This window comes from Crinia signifera, chromosome 1 (assembly GCF_055691185.1).
Source record: "Crinia signifera chromosome 1, ASM5569118v1, whole genome shotgun sequence".
NCBI classification, from domain to species: Eukaryota; Metazoa; Chordata; class Amphibia; order Anura; family Myobatrachidae; genus Crinia; species Crinia signifera.
Window position 1 is genome coordinate 156,116,098 of NC_139217.1, and position 18,012 is coordinate 156,134,109.

Below are 18,012 nucleotides of genomic sequence, written 5' to 3' on the forward strand. Positions count from 1 at the left end.
CACAGTATCTCTTTACAATCGTGCATGCAATTTCTGGCTGAGTAGATTACAACAGTGGAGGCTTATGTGAAAGTATAGTATAATAACAAGACTTGTCCAGAGTATCAATTCTACTGCAAGGCTCAACTTGTAATGTGAGTGAGTGCATGCACATTGTTCATAGAAATAACATCTAAGTTAATAATAGTCATGCTTACAGTCTCCTTGGCGGTCTCAAATCGTAAATAATAAAATACCTCATGAGGTTAATGGAATTTTGGAATAAAAAGCATTACAGGCTCCTTGTCTTTAGCAATCAAATCTGTTATAGTAAGGGGGGGAAATGTGTAACTGAAATAGTCAACTAGTACGTGGCTCAATAATACCACACCAAGTGCAATTTTTATTTGATTTGAACAGTATTGATCGGTAGAGTCAGTGCTATTTTTCAGCAGGAACCAGCAGGAACTCCGTTCCTGAACCTCTAATTAAATATGACATCATCAGGAACTGAAAATGTACTTTCCATAAGATAAGTTTTATTTTAAAGTCACCTGTGAGTGCCTTTGTTTTTAAATACAATATATACATTGCTCTCTCCCTCCCTCTCTCTATTATATATATATATATTTTTTTTTTATTTAATTGATCCACCCCCAGACCTAGAGTTCCTGGACCTATTTTTCCAGAAAAATAGTACTGGGTAGAGTACACCACAGTTATCATGGCTGCCTCACAGTGCCTGGACCATGGCTTCTATTATTCAACCAGAACCATATCCTTGATTTTCCATTTGTGCTCTGCCATTTCACAATCCATATATTGATAGGTTAATTGGCTTTAGACAGATTTGCCCCTATTGTGTATTTTCAAACAGGTGGTTCTCAAACTGGGATACTCGCATTATGTTCAGGGATACACAACAAATGTTTTGTAACAGCAGGGCTGGAAGATGATATTTGGTCATAAAGGGACAGCAGTATCTACGCCCATTATCATAGTGTGTCCCTCCATAACAGGCATAAAATCCATTGGCCTGATCACTGGTGTTTCTTGCATAAAAGATGGATTCCCATCAGACACTGGGGCAGTCTCTGATGTTAATGATTAAAAATAGTTTCTTATTGCCTGAATATGCAGCAGCTTGTTTGTGTTAATATTCTTGAGACTCAGGCTTATCCGACCTTTTAGTGGTCTATGAACTGTTACAGGATGAATAAGTATTGCCAGTTAGGCAGTAACTCCTTGATCTCAATGTTTCCTAGGGAATTGATAAGTTGCACATAATGGTAAAGTCCATAAAAAGTCCAGATCATTCATGTATCAGGTTTTCAAATCCTTGTTCATTTTTGAATAAATTACTTCACTGTGGCAATCAAGTTAAGTAAGAAAGAGGGTGCATGGAAACATCTGTGATACATGCTCCCTCTGTGGCTTAACTCACTGGGTAGCAAGCCCTAATTGAATAGCTCTGGCTGACCAGGGTCAACCTGGCAGCTAATTGAAGCTGCACCTATATATTTAACAATTAGATCTAATAGCTTAGGGTTGGTTTATCAAGCAGTGAAAGAAATGGGAAAGGGGACTATTGGAGGATTTTTCCATATCATCCAATCGGCTTTGAGGTAGCATTAATCAATGACACTCTATAAAATGATAGTAGAAACAAACTGGTTCATTTCTCCAGTCTTTTACTGCTTGATTCATTAACCCGTATCTCATTTGTTTTCCAGTTCCGTTCACTAATAGAAAACCAGTAAAAAAAAAAAAAATGTGCTCACTGTTGTGAATGGGAATGCCTTACATAGAGATCTTATTGATGTATTTGATAAACATTTATTATATATTCCAGTCTCCGTTTTTGAAGTTCTCTAATTGAGGATATTCATTTAGCTGCCTCATATGTATATACTCGAGTAAAAGTTGACTCGAATATAAGCCGAGGCACCTAATTTTACAACTAAAAACTGGCAAAACCTATTGACACAAGTGGGACCCTCACTCGACTATAAGCCGAGGGGGGCTTTTTCAGCATAAAAAATGTTCTGAAAAAGTAGGCTAATACTCGAGTATATATGGTATTTATTCTACAGGATAAATGGTTTTAGATGTCCAACTAAATGGTATTCTATGGAAAAGTATCAAGATCTAGATTGCAGGCTTGCGGAACTCCAGTGGCTCGACTGAGCCATCTGAGGATGGTCATGAGTCCCTCCAGCTTGTTTCCAGCATCGATCTCCGCTGCCTTCATGCTGCAAGCATATATCCGTAGTAAGTCCAATTAAAGATTGCTGCTCCTCCATTGCGTAGCAGACCACAAGGTCACACAGTGCATCATAGCTGCAAGATGCAATGTTCTACTTGTTTCTATATAATACTTTGGCTTTGTTTAGTCTAGATTCAGATCCATGTACTATCCCCAGCATTAAAGTGTCATAGGTATTACCTTTGTGCCAATATGTTCAATGTTGTTACCATATTTTCTAAAAAACAAGCTGTCCTAGCGGTATGTTCACTAAAATGCTAGTTTTTAGAAGTGGAGATGTTGTCCATAGCAATCACTGAGACGCAAGCTGTTTTCTTCTAGAAGGTGTTCGATTTAATAAGTAGAATCTTATTGGTTGTTATGGGAAACATCACTTCTAAAAACAGCACTTTAGTAAATATACCCTTTTCTAAATTATTTGTTGAAAGATCAATATATTATCTGCCCAAAAAAAATCTCAATTGTTTCCGCAATACATGGTCATTTCGTTATGTGAAAATAGAAAGTAATAGTCATTTTTGTTTTTGTTTGTTCAGTTCAACTTTACTGCAATAAAACCTTTCCCTTTAGTATCTTTATTGAACATACATTAGATATGTATCTGCCAAGCCATGGCCCACTTCTGTGCAATGAAGCTTAAGTCCCCCATACACTTGCATGACTTCCCCAGGGCGATGAGTCACAATCAATTCCCCTTGAACCGCCCGGGACCTTCCCGTGGGGCAGAATCATGGCATGCAATCCTTTTTTGTATGCGATCCAAGCAAGTGCTGCCGGAGGCTGTCCACTCTGACAGATCCTTCATGCAGCACTTGCGATCTAGGGGCTCCCATCCGATGTGCACTGTTAAAACACATGTGATTTTCCCAATTCTACCCAATTTCTCATCCCGATATGTCAGAATCTGGTGAACTCTGGCACAATTGCAGTAGTATATGACCATATTTAGACCTTATTCTAGCTTTAGCACAGCCACAGCAAACCCCCCCCCCCCCCCCCGCCTTCTCTGTTGGAGAATGCTTTCCCTCAGGCTAGAACATAAATCCATGTTGAGTGTGGTATGGGGAGACCTTGGCTATGTTGACCATAAGCTTATCTTGACCTTTTGGAAGTGTCGACCCGGTGACTGTCCACCTAGACATTGTCTATCATCTATACCGTAACCGTTAAATGCAGCCTCCTGGCTAATTTGGGGCCCTAATAGACTAGCCCTGTTCAACACTGAGGACAAATAGTTACTGTATGTGATCAGTGATCTCCCTCTGTATGGAACAGCCCAGGCAGTTGCACACAAATGCTATATTACATGGCAAAAATGATATAAAACCTATATGGTTTAGGAAATATATATATATTTTTTTGTTGTTAATTCAGTATGTGGAAATATAATTTTGACTTCTTTTTTTTTTTTTGTAGTCTACACCTTTACACTTGGCTGCAGGATACAACAGAGTCCGGATTGTCCAGCTTCTCCTTCAGCATGGTGCTGATGTTCATGCAAAGGACAAAGGGTAAGCACAGTATAAGACATGGCATTTAAGCCATTTACTGCTAAAGGTTACTTAAATGCTGAAATGAAATGTTTATAATAATGGAATATTAAACATGTGGAAAACCCAACTTTAAGATTATGCAATCTGCTACACCTTCTGTTAAAGTTAAAAGCCGTGGCGAAGAGTGATGACTGTACCAATGTCTTACAGGGCCTCAGTCCAGGTTTCTCCTCCCAGCTGTTGCCCAGTTGCAGGTCAGGCAAAGCAAAGATGCCACATAGTGTTTGTGAATAAACTCTAGGCATTTACCAGATTGAAAGTAATTTTGTCCTGGTGCCAGAGTGCAGAAGTAGTATAGTCCAGGTAGAAAACCCACACTCAGAGGCTTGCAATAAACCTAAACGTTTGTTACCTGCAGAAAGCAACATTTTTAAGTCAAATGTGCTACTTTCTCAAGCCAGACATTCATTGACAGACCAAGATCCAGATGCAGTAAGCTACAAAAGTGATAAAATGGAGAGTGATAAACAGCCAGCCAATCAGCTCCTATGTGCCATATCACAGGCTGTGTTTGAAAAATGTCAGACAGGAGCTAATTGGTTGGTTGTTTATCACTTTCCGTCTTATCACTTTTGAGGGTTTGTGCATCTGGCCCCAAGTGTGACATTAAATAGCCATGAAATGGTGCCAAGAGACAGGATAGTTAAGGTGCATACACACTCTGCGCATGAAAGATTTTGGTGACAGATTTCCCTTGAACTTCCCAGAGTTGTTTACAAAACATGGTACATGTACACAAAAGATTTTCTTGAAATACCACTTTTACACCACGGGAAATTGCCAGGGCATGCCCTGCCTTAGACCCCATTCACACTGCACTTCAATTCAGGTTATTCCCGGGTAATGCCCTTTTACACTGAAAACGGATCAGCCCTGCCTTTCCTTGCTGCTGTCATTAAAAAAAGGCTTTTTGGCCTGTTGATGATAAGGTCACAAGAAATGGAACATGAAACTCTTCAAGTTTTTTGTTTTATTAAGCTGAAAATATGCATTAAATTGTCATACATTGGAATCTTTGTAGATGTAATGCATTCTCATAAAGAAAGATAAAGATGCATATGAATAAAACTTGGAAATAGACCAAAAGTAACACTTTGTGCCCAAAAACACACTGGGGAGAGTGCTTCCAGCACAGACTGTTCCTGTAGTGTAGGGTACAGGCTGCAGAGTGATAACGCTGCTGCTATGCTCCATGTGCTCTGTGCGGGTCTCCGGCACATGACATCTGCCAGAGCCGCAGAAGCACCAATCAGCTCTTTGCGGGCTTCTCCCCGCCAAATAATTCCCGGGGAATAGTACCCGCGTTATTTTTTTTCAGCCTATTTACACCGCGCCCTGCCCCGGACTGGAGCGGCAATATCCTGGGTCCAACCTCTGGTGTAAAAGATTAAAGATTTTCTTTCAAGCTGGTCGCTGGTGAAAACAGGACACCGGGCTTATATGCCCACTGAGCGATAATCGTTCTTTCAGCATTTTGCCCCGTGTGTAAACAGAGTTATTAAATTGCACTGTATGTTTGTAAAAGAATACAAATAATATATATATTTTTTTAAAACAGGGTTGGGTCCCCCCCTCCCAAGTTTAACCAGCCCCGGGCTCTTTGAGCCAGGGCTGGTTCCATAAATAAAGGGGACAAAATGAGTAGGGGTCCCCTGTATTTCAGTAACCAGCACCAGGCTCTTGGACCGGTTCTGGTTCCAATATTACGGGGGACAAAAAGAGTAGGGGTCCCGCGTATTTTGGAACCAGCACCAGGCTCCAACAGCCAGTGGTGTGATGCCACAGCCAGAGGAGACTTTTATACAAGCTCCCCCAGCCGTCACATTAACACCCTGGCTTGGTCAGCCCTGCCTGGGTACGTGGGAGAGTGGGGACACCCCCAATAAAGGTGTCGTGTATCACCCCCCCCTCCCCCCAAAAGGCCATCCCCGGGCTGGGTTAAAGCCTGGGGCTGTCCCCAGCACCTGTTGGCGGTGAGTGCCCCGGGCTGATAGTACATTATCTATTGGTGGTCAGTGTATGGTTACATTTGGGGAAAAAAAGACGTTGGTAGCCGGAGGGGCATAAATGCATTGGTGGTCAGTGGGTTAATAAATCTATAAATACATTGGTGGCCAGAGGGGGTTAAAACGTGCATAAATGCATTGGAGGTCAGTGGGTTAATAAATCTATAAGTAAATTGGTGGCCAGAGGTTGAAAGGGGAATAAAAGCATTGGTTGACAGGGGGGGTATATGCTCACTGCCAGTGTCCAGTTCTCGGCAGTGTGCTCAGCCTCTCTACAATTTTTTGCCCAATATCGGTCATAAGGGCCAAAATGAACGATATTGGTCATTAAAATCATACAGTGTGTATGCACCATTAGTCCTAAATTTAAACAAAATACTCTTATACTAGGTACACACTAGACAATATATAGTTAACAATATGGCCGAAATTGTTAATGATGCACGCTCCCGCATTATCTGTGTGTACAGCTCAATCTTGACAATCTTGTCAACGACTGCATATACGGAGAGGGTGGGTGACATCACTGAACGATATAGTTACCGTTATCGGTCAGGGTGTATGTACTATATCGTGACACCCACGGCTCCGCCAATTATAGTTAACAATATCAGCATTGCCAGGGTTTGCTCTTGTACCCAGCTTTAGAATTGAAATGTTTTTATCGTTCTAATTTATTTATCAGTGATAACCTTATAATAATTTGAGGACTCTTATTTTCAGGTAGTCTTGAAAAAAAAAATAGAAAAAAAATAAAAAAAAAACTATTTCAGAGATAGTTTTCATGCTTTGACCCTGTGTACTGTGTGTCTTCATAAATATAGACTCCGTACACCATGCAGCTTGAGCCACCAGGCTCCGTACAGCTCTCCTAGCATTGGGCATTTTATTTAGCAAAAAAATGCATCTTAGTTGCAACATGATGTGACTAGAAATCACAGAGGGACAACTTCTGATTTATTGTCTGTGTGCTAATGAGCACAGTCTCCTGGTGCACCACTTTCAGAGATGTGACCCAGGGATTTCCCCGGTTTAGTAAAATGGCAAATTCCTGGGTCTCTGCTCGTTGACCCTGGCCAGGAGCAGGGACATGAATCCAGGAGTCATATGGGAGCTGGCGTACTGGGGAGGTCTGTTTGGCGGGACTGCAATAATGATGTATGAGGGCAGACATCCGATAATTACAGGTACAATCTTGAACAAGGGTTTGGGACATATCCACTCATGTCTAATGTTCAATTTTGACAACTCAATGTTTTTACACTTTTATAGGTTCAGTTCCATTTTAATATGAACATTGACTTAAGTTTTATGTAGATGCATGAAACACAATGGTCTGACAGAATTAGAACTCTTTGTGATATTTGGTATTTGCTGATGGGATTTGCAGCTTTGGGTTCATGTGCAGGTTACGAACTATTCACGCACCTCAGCAGTTCCCTGCTACTAATGTGCTGAACTGCGTTTTACAGCTTTGTTTATTACATTTGTGTGTGACATACATTAATAGATACCTTGTGGCCTTTACAACCCATTGGACATGTTCCAAGTCTACCTACTATTATAGTATAGACTCATCATTATTTTGCATTAGTGTGCCCTGATCGCAGGTCTGCAGGATAGATGAGGCATTGAATTTAGTAAAAGGCACGAGCCTACATGTCAAGGTGGGAGATTAAATGGAATATATTGCAACAACTGAATGATTGTACATTCATTTATTCAGTTGACATATGACCTTGTTCCATTTTATATTGGAACACAGTGTAGTGAATACTTCAAGTTTTTTTTTTTTGTTTTTTTTTATGAGTCAATGAGGCTGTTTCCAACTATTATTAGCAAACCAATATTAATTCCCAGACACGAGTGGTCTGCTAAATCAAGTTGAGCTGATGGGGATGTGGTTACAATGCACTCTATCGGAGTGTCGGCTGTCAAAATACCGTCCCCATTTTCCTGACTGGTGACAGCACAGTCACAGGAGTAATTACATCATTAGAGATGCCAAAATCTAAGGGTGGAGGGTTAGAGTGGGTGGGTTAGGCTTTAGGTAAGGGTCAGAAGTGTAAGGGGAGATGTAGCATACTTATTTTTGCTCCTGTAAGCATTTTGTTCTTCAGAATTCCATGGTTGGCCTTCTACCCGCTGACATTCTGTCCGCTGGTCGCTCATACTAAATCCCAGAGCTATGCACCACTAATTGTCTTTGGGAAACCAGACAGCCGTTACTCCTAAAAAATACACTAAAGCCAGCAGACAATAACCAGGAGTTCTTCATTTATTCAGCCTTGCCAAGAATCTTTACAACTGATGCTTAAAGAAGCACTTTCATTTTAATTGATATTTGCAATATGATTAGATGTGTGTTTATTAATGGCAGTTTCAAAAGTTCTCTAATTAAATTGTCTACAGTAACGGAGGTCCCAGATGTCTGATACTAATGTACAACTTAGTCATGCGCAAGATAAAGGGGGACTATGCTTGGGATATGGATGAAAGATTGACAGCCAATAGGTTGACATGGACAAAATTTCTACACGCGCAAGTTGGGTATTGACAAAAGGTAGACACCCAAGGTCAACCTGGTCAATTTTTAAAGGTTTTTCATACTTTACCATCAACCTGGACTCTATCCAGAAACGGAAAAGTGTTTTGAGAGCAGTGGTAGCAAAGTCAGGCACCTGGCCCCGAACAATGGCGAGCCAAGCGCTACACTAATTGGGGGTCCACGTGCTCAGGTTTCGAGCTTTTGTCACTGCTGACCTTGTGTATGTTGACCTTTTTGGAGGCATCCTAGACACTGTCGACCCTATGATCCATACCCCTCCGATAGATGAAACTCAGTTGCACAATCTTCATATCGGACTAAAGATCAGACTTGTTTTTTTATTTTAAATTTTTTTTTATTTATTTATATTTTTCTTAAGCAATGAAAAAATAAAACAGAATGAGACCGTTTTATACAGTTTAATAATAAGTCCAATTACAAATCGTTGTAACAGCAAATAAAGGTGACTGTGAAAAGCAGTAACCAAAAACAAACAAACCAACATTAGCATTAGATATAACATTGTCCAATGAATTAAGAAAATAAATGAAAGAAAAAAGAAATACACAATGGGAGGGTTAAATAAAGATAAACCAGTATCACGGAAAGTGCAAAAAGTAGTTAGCAGAGTCCAGGGAGGGGGGAGGAGTTGAAGGTAAACCATGAGGACCATATTTTGTGGAAGGTAGAGACAGAGTCACTTTGTAGACAAGTAATGTATTCCATTGAAGCTACAAAATGGATTCGGGAGTAGAGAGCCGACATAGACGGCACCTCAGCATTTTTCTAATATCTGGCAATAAGGGATTTGGCCGCATTACAGATGTGAACAATGAGCCTTTCCTGATATTTACTAACATATGGGGTCGGGGCAATTCGGCAAAGCCACAGTGACTGGTGGCGAAGTGGGTGTGCCATGCAATCTAGTTAGTAACGACCACACTGCGTCCCAGAAGGTTTTAATTTTCAGGCACTCCCACCATATGTGAAGAAACGTGCCAACCTGGCCACAGTTCCTCCAGCATAGGTCCGATGTCGAGAGAAATATAGCATGTAACCAAGCTGGGACCAAGTACCATCACATTTAGACCTTATAGCATGTCTCTTTGATCACCACACTGATGGAGGCCGTGGCGATTCTAGCTCAAATGATAGACCAGCCGTCTTCAGTTAGAGAATATGGGAGATCCTTTTTCCTTGCTAATTCGTGTGGATCTCGAATTTCAGGGGCAGAGGCCATGACAGAAAAGAAATGTTGCCGTGTTGGCCCACTGAAAGCGAGCAGAGACGTTCGAATGGCGTCAGGACGCGTGTTCTGCTAGATTAAGAATTAACAAAACTTAGGAGTTGCATACATTGGAAATGGGTCCTAGTGGGGGACAGATTGTTGGGCAAAAGTGAAAGTGGGAGATTTGTCCTTAACATGTTTGAATCTAGTTATTTGACGTTCACGCCAGGGCAGGGCCATCATTCCGTCACATCCCAGGGGGAAAAGAGGGTGGTCATATATAGGGTACATAGGTGAGGGTTGTGGGGCTAGGTTCAACTGAGAGCGGATTTTGTCCCACAGTGTCAAAGTAAATCGGATGGTCGGGGCTGTGTAGGCCGAGGCTGGTAACCTCGAGAGCCAGACTATCTCGTCAACCAGGCCCTCCTGGAGCAAAACGTTCAACCCATTTTCTACAACCAGACTCACTGACATAGAATGATCTGACTTAGTTGGGCCGCATGTGAATACGAGCAGAGATTTGGGAGACAAAGACCTCCCTCAGAGGCGGTTCTAGCTAAAGTGGCTCTGCGGATAAGGGGTTTACCGTTGGCCCAGATAAACTTGTTGCATAATGTGTGTAGAGTTCAAGGTCGTGTAGGGAACAGTTATTGGCAAGGTCTGAAAAAATTGTCTTGGAAGAGTGTTGCCTTGGAAGAATGTTCATTTTGACCACTTTGATCCTGCCCACCCAAGAAATGTAGAGAGGTTGCCAGCGTGCAATGTCTTTGGTCAGAGTACGGATCAGGGGGGCATAGTTAGCTGTCCCTGCTGTTTTCTCTGGGCTGCGCTGGGGATCTCGCGTGAGTAGCGAGATCCCGCGCATGCCCAGTGCAGCCGGCCGGGGGACAGGAGACAGCGCATCAGTGTAAACTGATGCGCTATCTCCAGGAGGAGACATCACCGGAGGGGGGAGTTAGCGCTCCCCCGCTTCGGCAGACAAGATGTTAATACATCTTTCGGTCTCCCCTCCTGCTTCGCCTCGCTAATGAGGGGAAGCAGGAGGTATTATAGCAGCGCGATAAGCGCCGCTATAATACATCTGCCCCAGTATTACAGTAATATACATTCGGATACCGTTTAGTAGCTATGGAAGGGTGGTGGTCTGCCTGAAGGTCAGTTTCCAGTAGGAACACACAGCCACCACGTAGACGCTGGCGGGAGTGAAATAAGTGATTGCGCTTCTGGCGGGTGTTTAGGCCCTTGATATTAATGGAAAGACACTTAAAAGGCATGACAATTTTTGGTGTGAGTGGCAGCAAGTGGGGATATTAGAAGTTGGACTCTGCAAAGAGTGTAGAACATAAATAAATAAAATAAAAGATAAAACATAAAATAAAAATAAAATAAGCTGAAAAGGGGGATTGGATAAGTAGCAGGAAACGCCACTAGGGATGGTGGGCTGCTACAATACCTGAGCTCTAAACAGAAGGATGAGCTCTGAGGTGGGATATAACGATCGGGCCGAGATTCAGAATAATTGATGCAGTACTTGAAACAGTAATCTTAAAGGTGAGGGTAGTGAGACCTGGCAACGGACCAGCAGTCACCACCGGAACACAAGTGTAACATAACATATATGGGCAATTCCAACAAAAAGTGGACATGGGTCATGGAAAAAAAAAAGTTGTTGTATTCAAAATATGAATATCCCAGTGCATCAGTCATAGTCTATAGCAGGCATGTCCAACGTTGGCCCTCCAGATGTTGTGAAACCACACATCCCAGCATGCTTTGCAATAGTTTTAGCATTCTCTAATAGCAAAACTGTGGCAAAGCATGCTGGGATGTGTAGTTTCACAACATCTGGAGGGCCAACGTTGGACATGCCTGGTCTATAGTATTAAAAAAAAATTGGTTGGTAACAGTGTGTCCCATGACATGCTGCCATTTTGTCTTATTTCAGTAATGGTTACAGACACTGATTGTAGGACAAGGGGGACACTGCTGGGGGGGGGGGGGGAAACAGGTACAAGATGCTGTGGTAGAAGGAGCACAGTGGGAACATGTCCAGACGCTATGGGTGCCAGGCCACACACCCCTACACATACCACGATCAGACTGTTTATACAATACCGCTCAGACCTGGACCCATATTCTACATCCAATCCACACTTGTCCAATTCTTCAGCTAATCTCTCCAATCTGCATCTGCTAAAAGGTTAGGCAAGGAGGAGGACTGGAAAGGTGACTTTTCAAAGTTTATCACGTGCGGTGGATCTCATTGTTTATTATGCTAAGGAGAAAACTTCATATTACATTTTTTAAATGGGACATGCTGTCCAGTTACTGAGGTAACCTATGACTATTTGTAAGGAAACACAATTTAATGTTTGTTATTTTTAGTGACAGAAGCCAGAAAGTAGATATTACAATTCATGTGGCAAGAAAAAAGGGTACTTGTGTATTATCACGGCGCCCATCGCATGCCACTAATTAAGGTATGCGATGGCCTGCGATGGGACCAGATTTCAGCCTTTCCCCGGGCGTGAGCATACAATTTTAATATTGCGTTGCATCGCATGCCATTATAATGGCATGCGATGCGACGCGATCATGCCCAATTTGGGCTTATTCCCATGTTAAATGCCCCCCCAGACCGGATTTTTTTTATTGTATACCCATCTTGATGGGTAATGACTATGTTAAATGCCCCCCCTTGTTAATGCCACCCCACTATCAACGCCAACCCAAAGCGTGGCGAGCGCAGCGGTACGCGTCCTCCGACCTTTTCATACCCCCACTATCCACGTCGTGGTGGATTTGTTTTTATGTAGTGTGGCGAGCGCAGCGAGGCGAGCGGACACGGAATATATGTGAAGTCATCCACGTCCCCTTGCGGGGCTCAGTGGCTCGCTGCGCTCGCCACACTATATAAAATCAACTCCACGCCAACGTGGATAGTGGAGGTATGAAAAGGTCGCAGGACGCGTACCGCCGCCCCTTACGGGCTCGCTATGCTTCGAGTTGGCGTTGATAGTGGGGTGGTGTTAACAATGGGGGGGGGGGGAGGGGCATTTAACATAGTCATTACCTATCAGGGTGGGTATACAATAAAAAATCGGGTCTGGGGGGGCATTTAACATAGGAATCAGGCATATGGCTGCCTGTGCAATTAAAAATCGGGTCCAATTGCGTCGCATCGTAGGGCATTGTACAACCAAAAAATCGCATTGCATGCGATGTCATCGCATGCGATGCGATTTTTTGGTTGTACAATGCCCTACGATGGAAAAGGTGGGCTCCGTGATAATACACAAGTACCGAAAAAAGTTTTGTTTGCATTTTGGCAACCCCACAAAACACAAACCATCCTCCTCCCAACAACCGACAAAAAAAAAAAGAATACCAATTTTGTTAGTGTATTGTGATCCCTGAAGCGGAGACAGGCAGGGAAGCTGCTCCCTGCCGCATGGCTGATGCGTCCCTGTCAGAAGGAGCTCTGTCCGCCAGCCTGCACCAGCTCAGGAGATCTGGTGATACAGCAGAGAGTAGGGGAATTGGGGGGAATCTATAAACGTGACAACCATATTATTGTAATAGACACTCTTAGTATTAAAAGTGGTTTTTCCTCCTGGAAGGAGTGGATTAGCCCAAGGGTTCCAAGCCCTTTTATTTAAACCATGTGTGTGTTATAGAAAGTACGTTTTAGTTGTAATCAAACATTCATATTGGGATAAGCCTTTTTTTAAGTGTTTAATCTCATTTTTTATTTGCTTCTAGTGGACTAGTTCCCCTGCATAATGCTTGCTCTTATGGACACTTTGAAGTCACAGAATTGTTGCTGAAAGTAAGTGACATATTTGGAATACATTCTGTAATGTTTGTTGTGTACGTTTTTCACGTGTGCGGAGTATATTTTTGTGAAACCCTTAAGGAGCCCATACACGCTCGGATCCCGTCGTGCTTTGTGGGCTACAATAGCATCCATCACATCGCATTGCATGCCTTGTGATGAAAAGCAAGTACAAAAAGTATGTGCATCACATACTTGTTGTACTGTGCGATGAGGTGTGGCGGGAGCGAGCATCTTATAGCACACACCGCACCGCCAGGAATCGGAGCGTGTATGGGCTCCTTTAATTTATCCCTATTCTTTGTTTATGCTGTTTTTAATTTTAGTGTTTAATTTTCATTGACTTACTGTTACTATTCTTGTGATGTAGAACAGGGTCTTATTTGTTATCCAATTGCATTCTGTTTTCTTTTTTCTATTATAATTCTTATTAGCAGATATACAGTATAACAGGTCATAGTAATAATGGCTCATCTTATTCATTAACACTTATTGGATTCAAAGAATTTAACACCCGACAGTCTAATGAGAAAACACCATCATCTTAAATGTCATCACTCTGTCTAACGTGCTTGTTATGTTCCAGCATGGAGCTTGTGTTAATGCCATGGATCTCTGGCAGTTCACACCGTTACACGAGGCAGCATCAAAGAATCGAGTTGAAGTCTGTTCCTTGCTCCTGAGCCATGGTGCAGACCCAACGCTGGTCAATTGTCATGGAAAAAGTGCCGTGGACATGGCACCTACCCCGGAGCTCAAGGAGAGACTGAGTTGTAAGTACAGTCAATTAGTTCTTCGTGAAAGCCTACTTTTTTTTAGTAAGGGTGAAAAATGCTACTTAATCAAGCTAAATAATTGGCAGGTGCATTCCAAAAATAGGAAGATTATGATTTGCAAACCCATAGTAGAAATTATTGAAAGCTTGATTTGTTTTTTTAGAAAGGGTGATGCCCTATGCACAGATATATTAGGAAGTACAGCATTTCACCTTTGTTGTATTAGCACAATGGGAGTATAGTTGGTTACTTTGTACCATGCTTACCTACTTTTCAATGCTACTCTCTGGGCGAAACTCTGAGACGAACACTGGTTTGCATTTCGGGGGTGGGGATGGAAGCTGACATCATGAAGCCCTGTGTCAGTCAAACGCTGACTGTATGGACTAAAGTGACACGATCAAAATTATTTTAGCTTTGCCCCCTCCTTGAACTGCCGTGAACACCGGCAATAAACAATGTGGCTGACTGGAGTTCTGGAGGTCCCAGGAAGATACAGGGTACTGAGGTCGGGAGGGGGACCCAGTTTTTTCAGAGCCTCCTGGCCTTTCTGGCAGGGTAGACGATTATGCTTTGTACGATCTTCTCAGATGCCTAGTTTACCCTAAGAAATGTGCGCTCTATTAGGATGAAGTTGTGTGGGCACCTCCCAGCAATATAGAAATTAGACCATGGAGGACTGAGTGGTATTTGTATATGTGGAGCTCTATTATGTGTATGGCCATCAGCCCTATGTATTTGATGTTCCCATACTCTCATAGACACAGCTCTTAATCAAATATATACTGATCCCCTTTTCACTAAGAAAAGCTACTAATGCTTCTGCTTTCACAGTCACAGCTCCAACTGAAACACATAATGCGCTGTCCATTCAGACACAATATTATTTATCAGATGATAAATGTCTCGTTCATGGGGACACAGCACAGGCATGCGAATGGGAGAGATTTATGCAGCTCGCTTGTAGCAGTGCGTCTGACACTGCATTTGATTAAGAGCAGCATTGAATTGTGCAGGTTTAAAAATAAATAATAAACAGAAGTCGGTGCGTGTGGCCCATGGCAGGTAACAATGCATCAATATTCTATTCATTTGCACATACAATCTACAGAACTTGTACATTTTCTGCACATCCACAAATTGTTGTCGTCTTTGTCAACCTTGTGCTGCCACCATAATGAAAGCAGATACCAATGGTCCGTTTCGTTAGATTTTTCTCATATTAGGTACTTTTTCAGTTTTGTATTCACATTATAATCCAACTTCAGGTTGTCTTTTTTTTTAATTTTTGACAGTTCTGTTCTAGAAGCCAGGAGTTTGCCATTTTAGGTCTACTATTCCTAAATACCTTCTAGTATTGCAATATTGCTTGACTTTTGTTCACTCATTGATATATTTTTGGCCGAGCCAGGAAATATACTCGCTTTTTTTCCATAGCTGCATAACAGCAGTCTGACGTGGACTCTTCATTTTTAATTTGTATATTGCTTTCTGTATTTGTAAGATTTAGCAATAATTTCCATATACTAATAAATGTCCTTAATAACATTTGACTACTTACAGGTAGTTACAGTTACTTGTTAGTAGTAAACAATACCTCATATTTATCAAATTTTGAAAAATGTCATAATGGTGAGTTTGTGCATAGCCCTGTTTTATTCTTAGTCACAATAGCTGCTCTATCTCAATTGCAGACGAATTTAAAGGGCATTCCTTGCTGCAAGCTGCCAGAGAGGCAGACCTGGCGAAAGTGAAGAAGACTCTTGCTTTGGAGATCATCAATTTTAAGCAGCCGCAGTCACACGAGACTGCATTGGTGAGAACAGATGCTTTGTGTCCTCTTGCTGTTGTCTGAAAAGCTTTCTTCTGAAATCTCTGTAATGCCCAATGAACACACAGTACTTATGATCAGCTTTTTATGTGATGATTAGGTTTTCATTGTAAATGTAAAAACAAATTATGCTGGCACTATATTTTTCCTGTTTTATAACTACTATAATACAATATAATGGGAGAGGGAAAAGATTTGAGTAGTTTGGGAAGATGTTAATGTTTATTGGACTGCTTATATATCCTTTTGATAATGCTGAGAAAAGGCTGAAGGACCATCCGGTCCAACCTTCATTAATCTGGATTTGTGTGATCCAGATCTGCAAATCTCCTACAGTCAGTGGTGTAGCTAGGTGCCACGGTGCTTGGAGCAAAGGCATTTTCGTGGGGTGGCGTTAACAATTGGGGGGGCCATTTCACACTTGAGGGTGGCTTTTTGGGCTCTGTGGGCCATTTAACATTGTTCCCTATGTAAAATCGGTCCCAGCGGCACTACGCTAATAACGTACATTGCTGCCGCCGGGGAGGAGTGTCATGACGGCCGTAATGCGGGGAGCCGAGTGGCGGAGGCGCCGGGGACATCGTGGATAAGTATAATGCACACTACACACACACACAACACTCACTAACCCAATCATATCCCTACTAGCTACGTCATACCCCCAGTGTACACGTGGGCGTGGAGTTCATTTTAGATAGTGTGGCGAGCGGCTGCGTATCCGCAGGGCTTGCTGCACTCGCCACACTTTCTAAAATAAACTCCACGCCCACGTGTACACTGGGGGTATGACGTGGATAGTGGGGACATGATCCTTTATGTATTAACACAGCTCGAGTTACGTAAATTGCATAATTTGCGTAATTTACGTAGTTTACGTAGCCAGCATAGTGGTGTATTGGTATTCTCAATACACCACTACGCAAACTACGTAAGGGGCGCCCGGCTAATACAGAAGTACCATATAAATACTACTGGAGGCTATGTCAGGGTTCTGCAGTATGATAACCTTGCCTGAAGAGGTGAGTTTTCAGGGAACGCTTGAAAGTGTGGAGGCTAGAAATGCCTGCACTAATCCTGCATTGTGCTTATTTTGTCCTGTAGGTTTTCTTTTGTATATCTGTGTGGCTTGTCTATTGCTGTATTACTTAATTCTTCTGTATTATGTGCATTGTTTTTGATGTTTGTAAAGAGCCTTGAGTTGAGAGAGCACTATATAAATACGATATTTTCTGAATGCAGCAGAGCTATTTTTGAAATATCAACACAACCCTATTCTAGAACGTTTAGATATCCAGAATAAAAGCGAGCAAAAAGATGCTGGTTAATAAGAATGCCATATATGAACAATAGTCACACTGATCACAGTGCGGGGGATGCTTTTTAACAGCATAATTCGGATGTAAGAGACAGATCTTAAATGAATTTCAGACCTGGTTCTCCAGATTTCCCCAAGAAAAACAACCTTATATAAAACATTTTATGTTCCCCTTTTGGATAAGTATATGTCCTTGTAAATTGTGATTTGTCTGCTTTTTTGTGTGACCCATCGTGCTTGATCATCAGTACTAAAGGGCATTTCTACTATAAATTATTTATTGCCCATTCCCTCCTGCTTTTGGAGTGTTTTTGTTATACAACACAAATCTAAACAACGGTTTGCAGAGACTGCAGCTGCAGTGGTCATTGGTACAAATTGTGTGTTTCCCCAGTTCTCAGCTTTCTGTATGATGATTGATAGAATAAGAGGTTTATCTCTCCTGTTCTGCCCTCACTGCCTTTAAATACCAGAAAGCACTATATTGTAGTGAAAAAATGTTGTTCTGTAAATGTAAATTGTAATAAAACCATATTTTAGCAGACTGTATTTGTGCTGCCAATGTGTAGTGAATTTTAATAAACCAGGGATGTTAGGCTGCGTTTGGCCGAATGTATTTATGCCATCAGTGTTTAGTGAATTACAGTAAATCAGGGATGTTTAGCAGAATGCCTT

General features: G+C 42.0%; 1 protein-coding gene across 2 annotated transcripts in view; it reads left to right on the plus strand.

Annotated features, from left to right (window-relative positions):
- The window catches only part of TNKS (tankyrase), a 210,897-nt gene that overhangs the window by 105,651 nt on the left and 87,234 nt on the right, over positions 1 to 18,012 (plus strand). For both annotated transcript variants that reach the window (XM_083174989.1, XM_083174993.1), the window contains exons 6-9: positions 3,662 to 3,756; positions 13,343 to 13,409; positions 14,002 to 14,188; positions 15,886 to 16,007. In XM_083174989.1, coding sequence (XP_083031115.1) covers positions 3,662 to 3,756; positions 13,343 to 13,409; positions 14,002 to 14,188; positions 15,886 to 16,007 — 471 coding nt within the window. The remainder of the gene's footprint in view (positions 1 to 3,661; positions 3,757 to 13,342; positions 13,410 to 14,001; positions 14,189 to 15,885; positions 16,008 to 18,012) is intronic.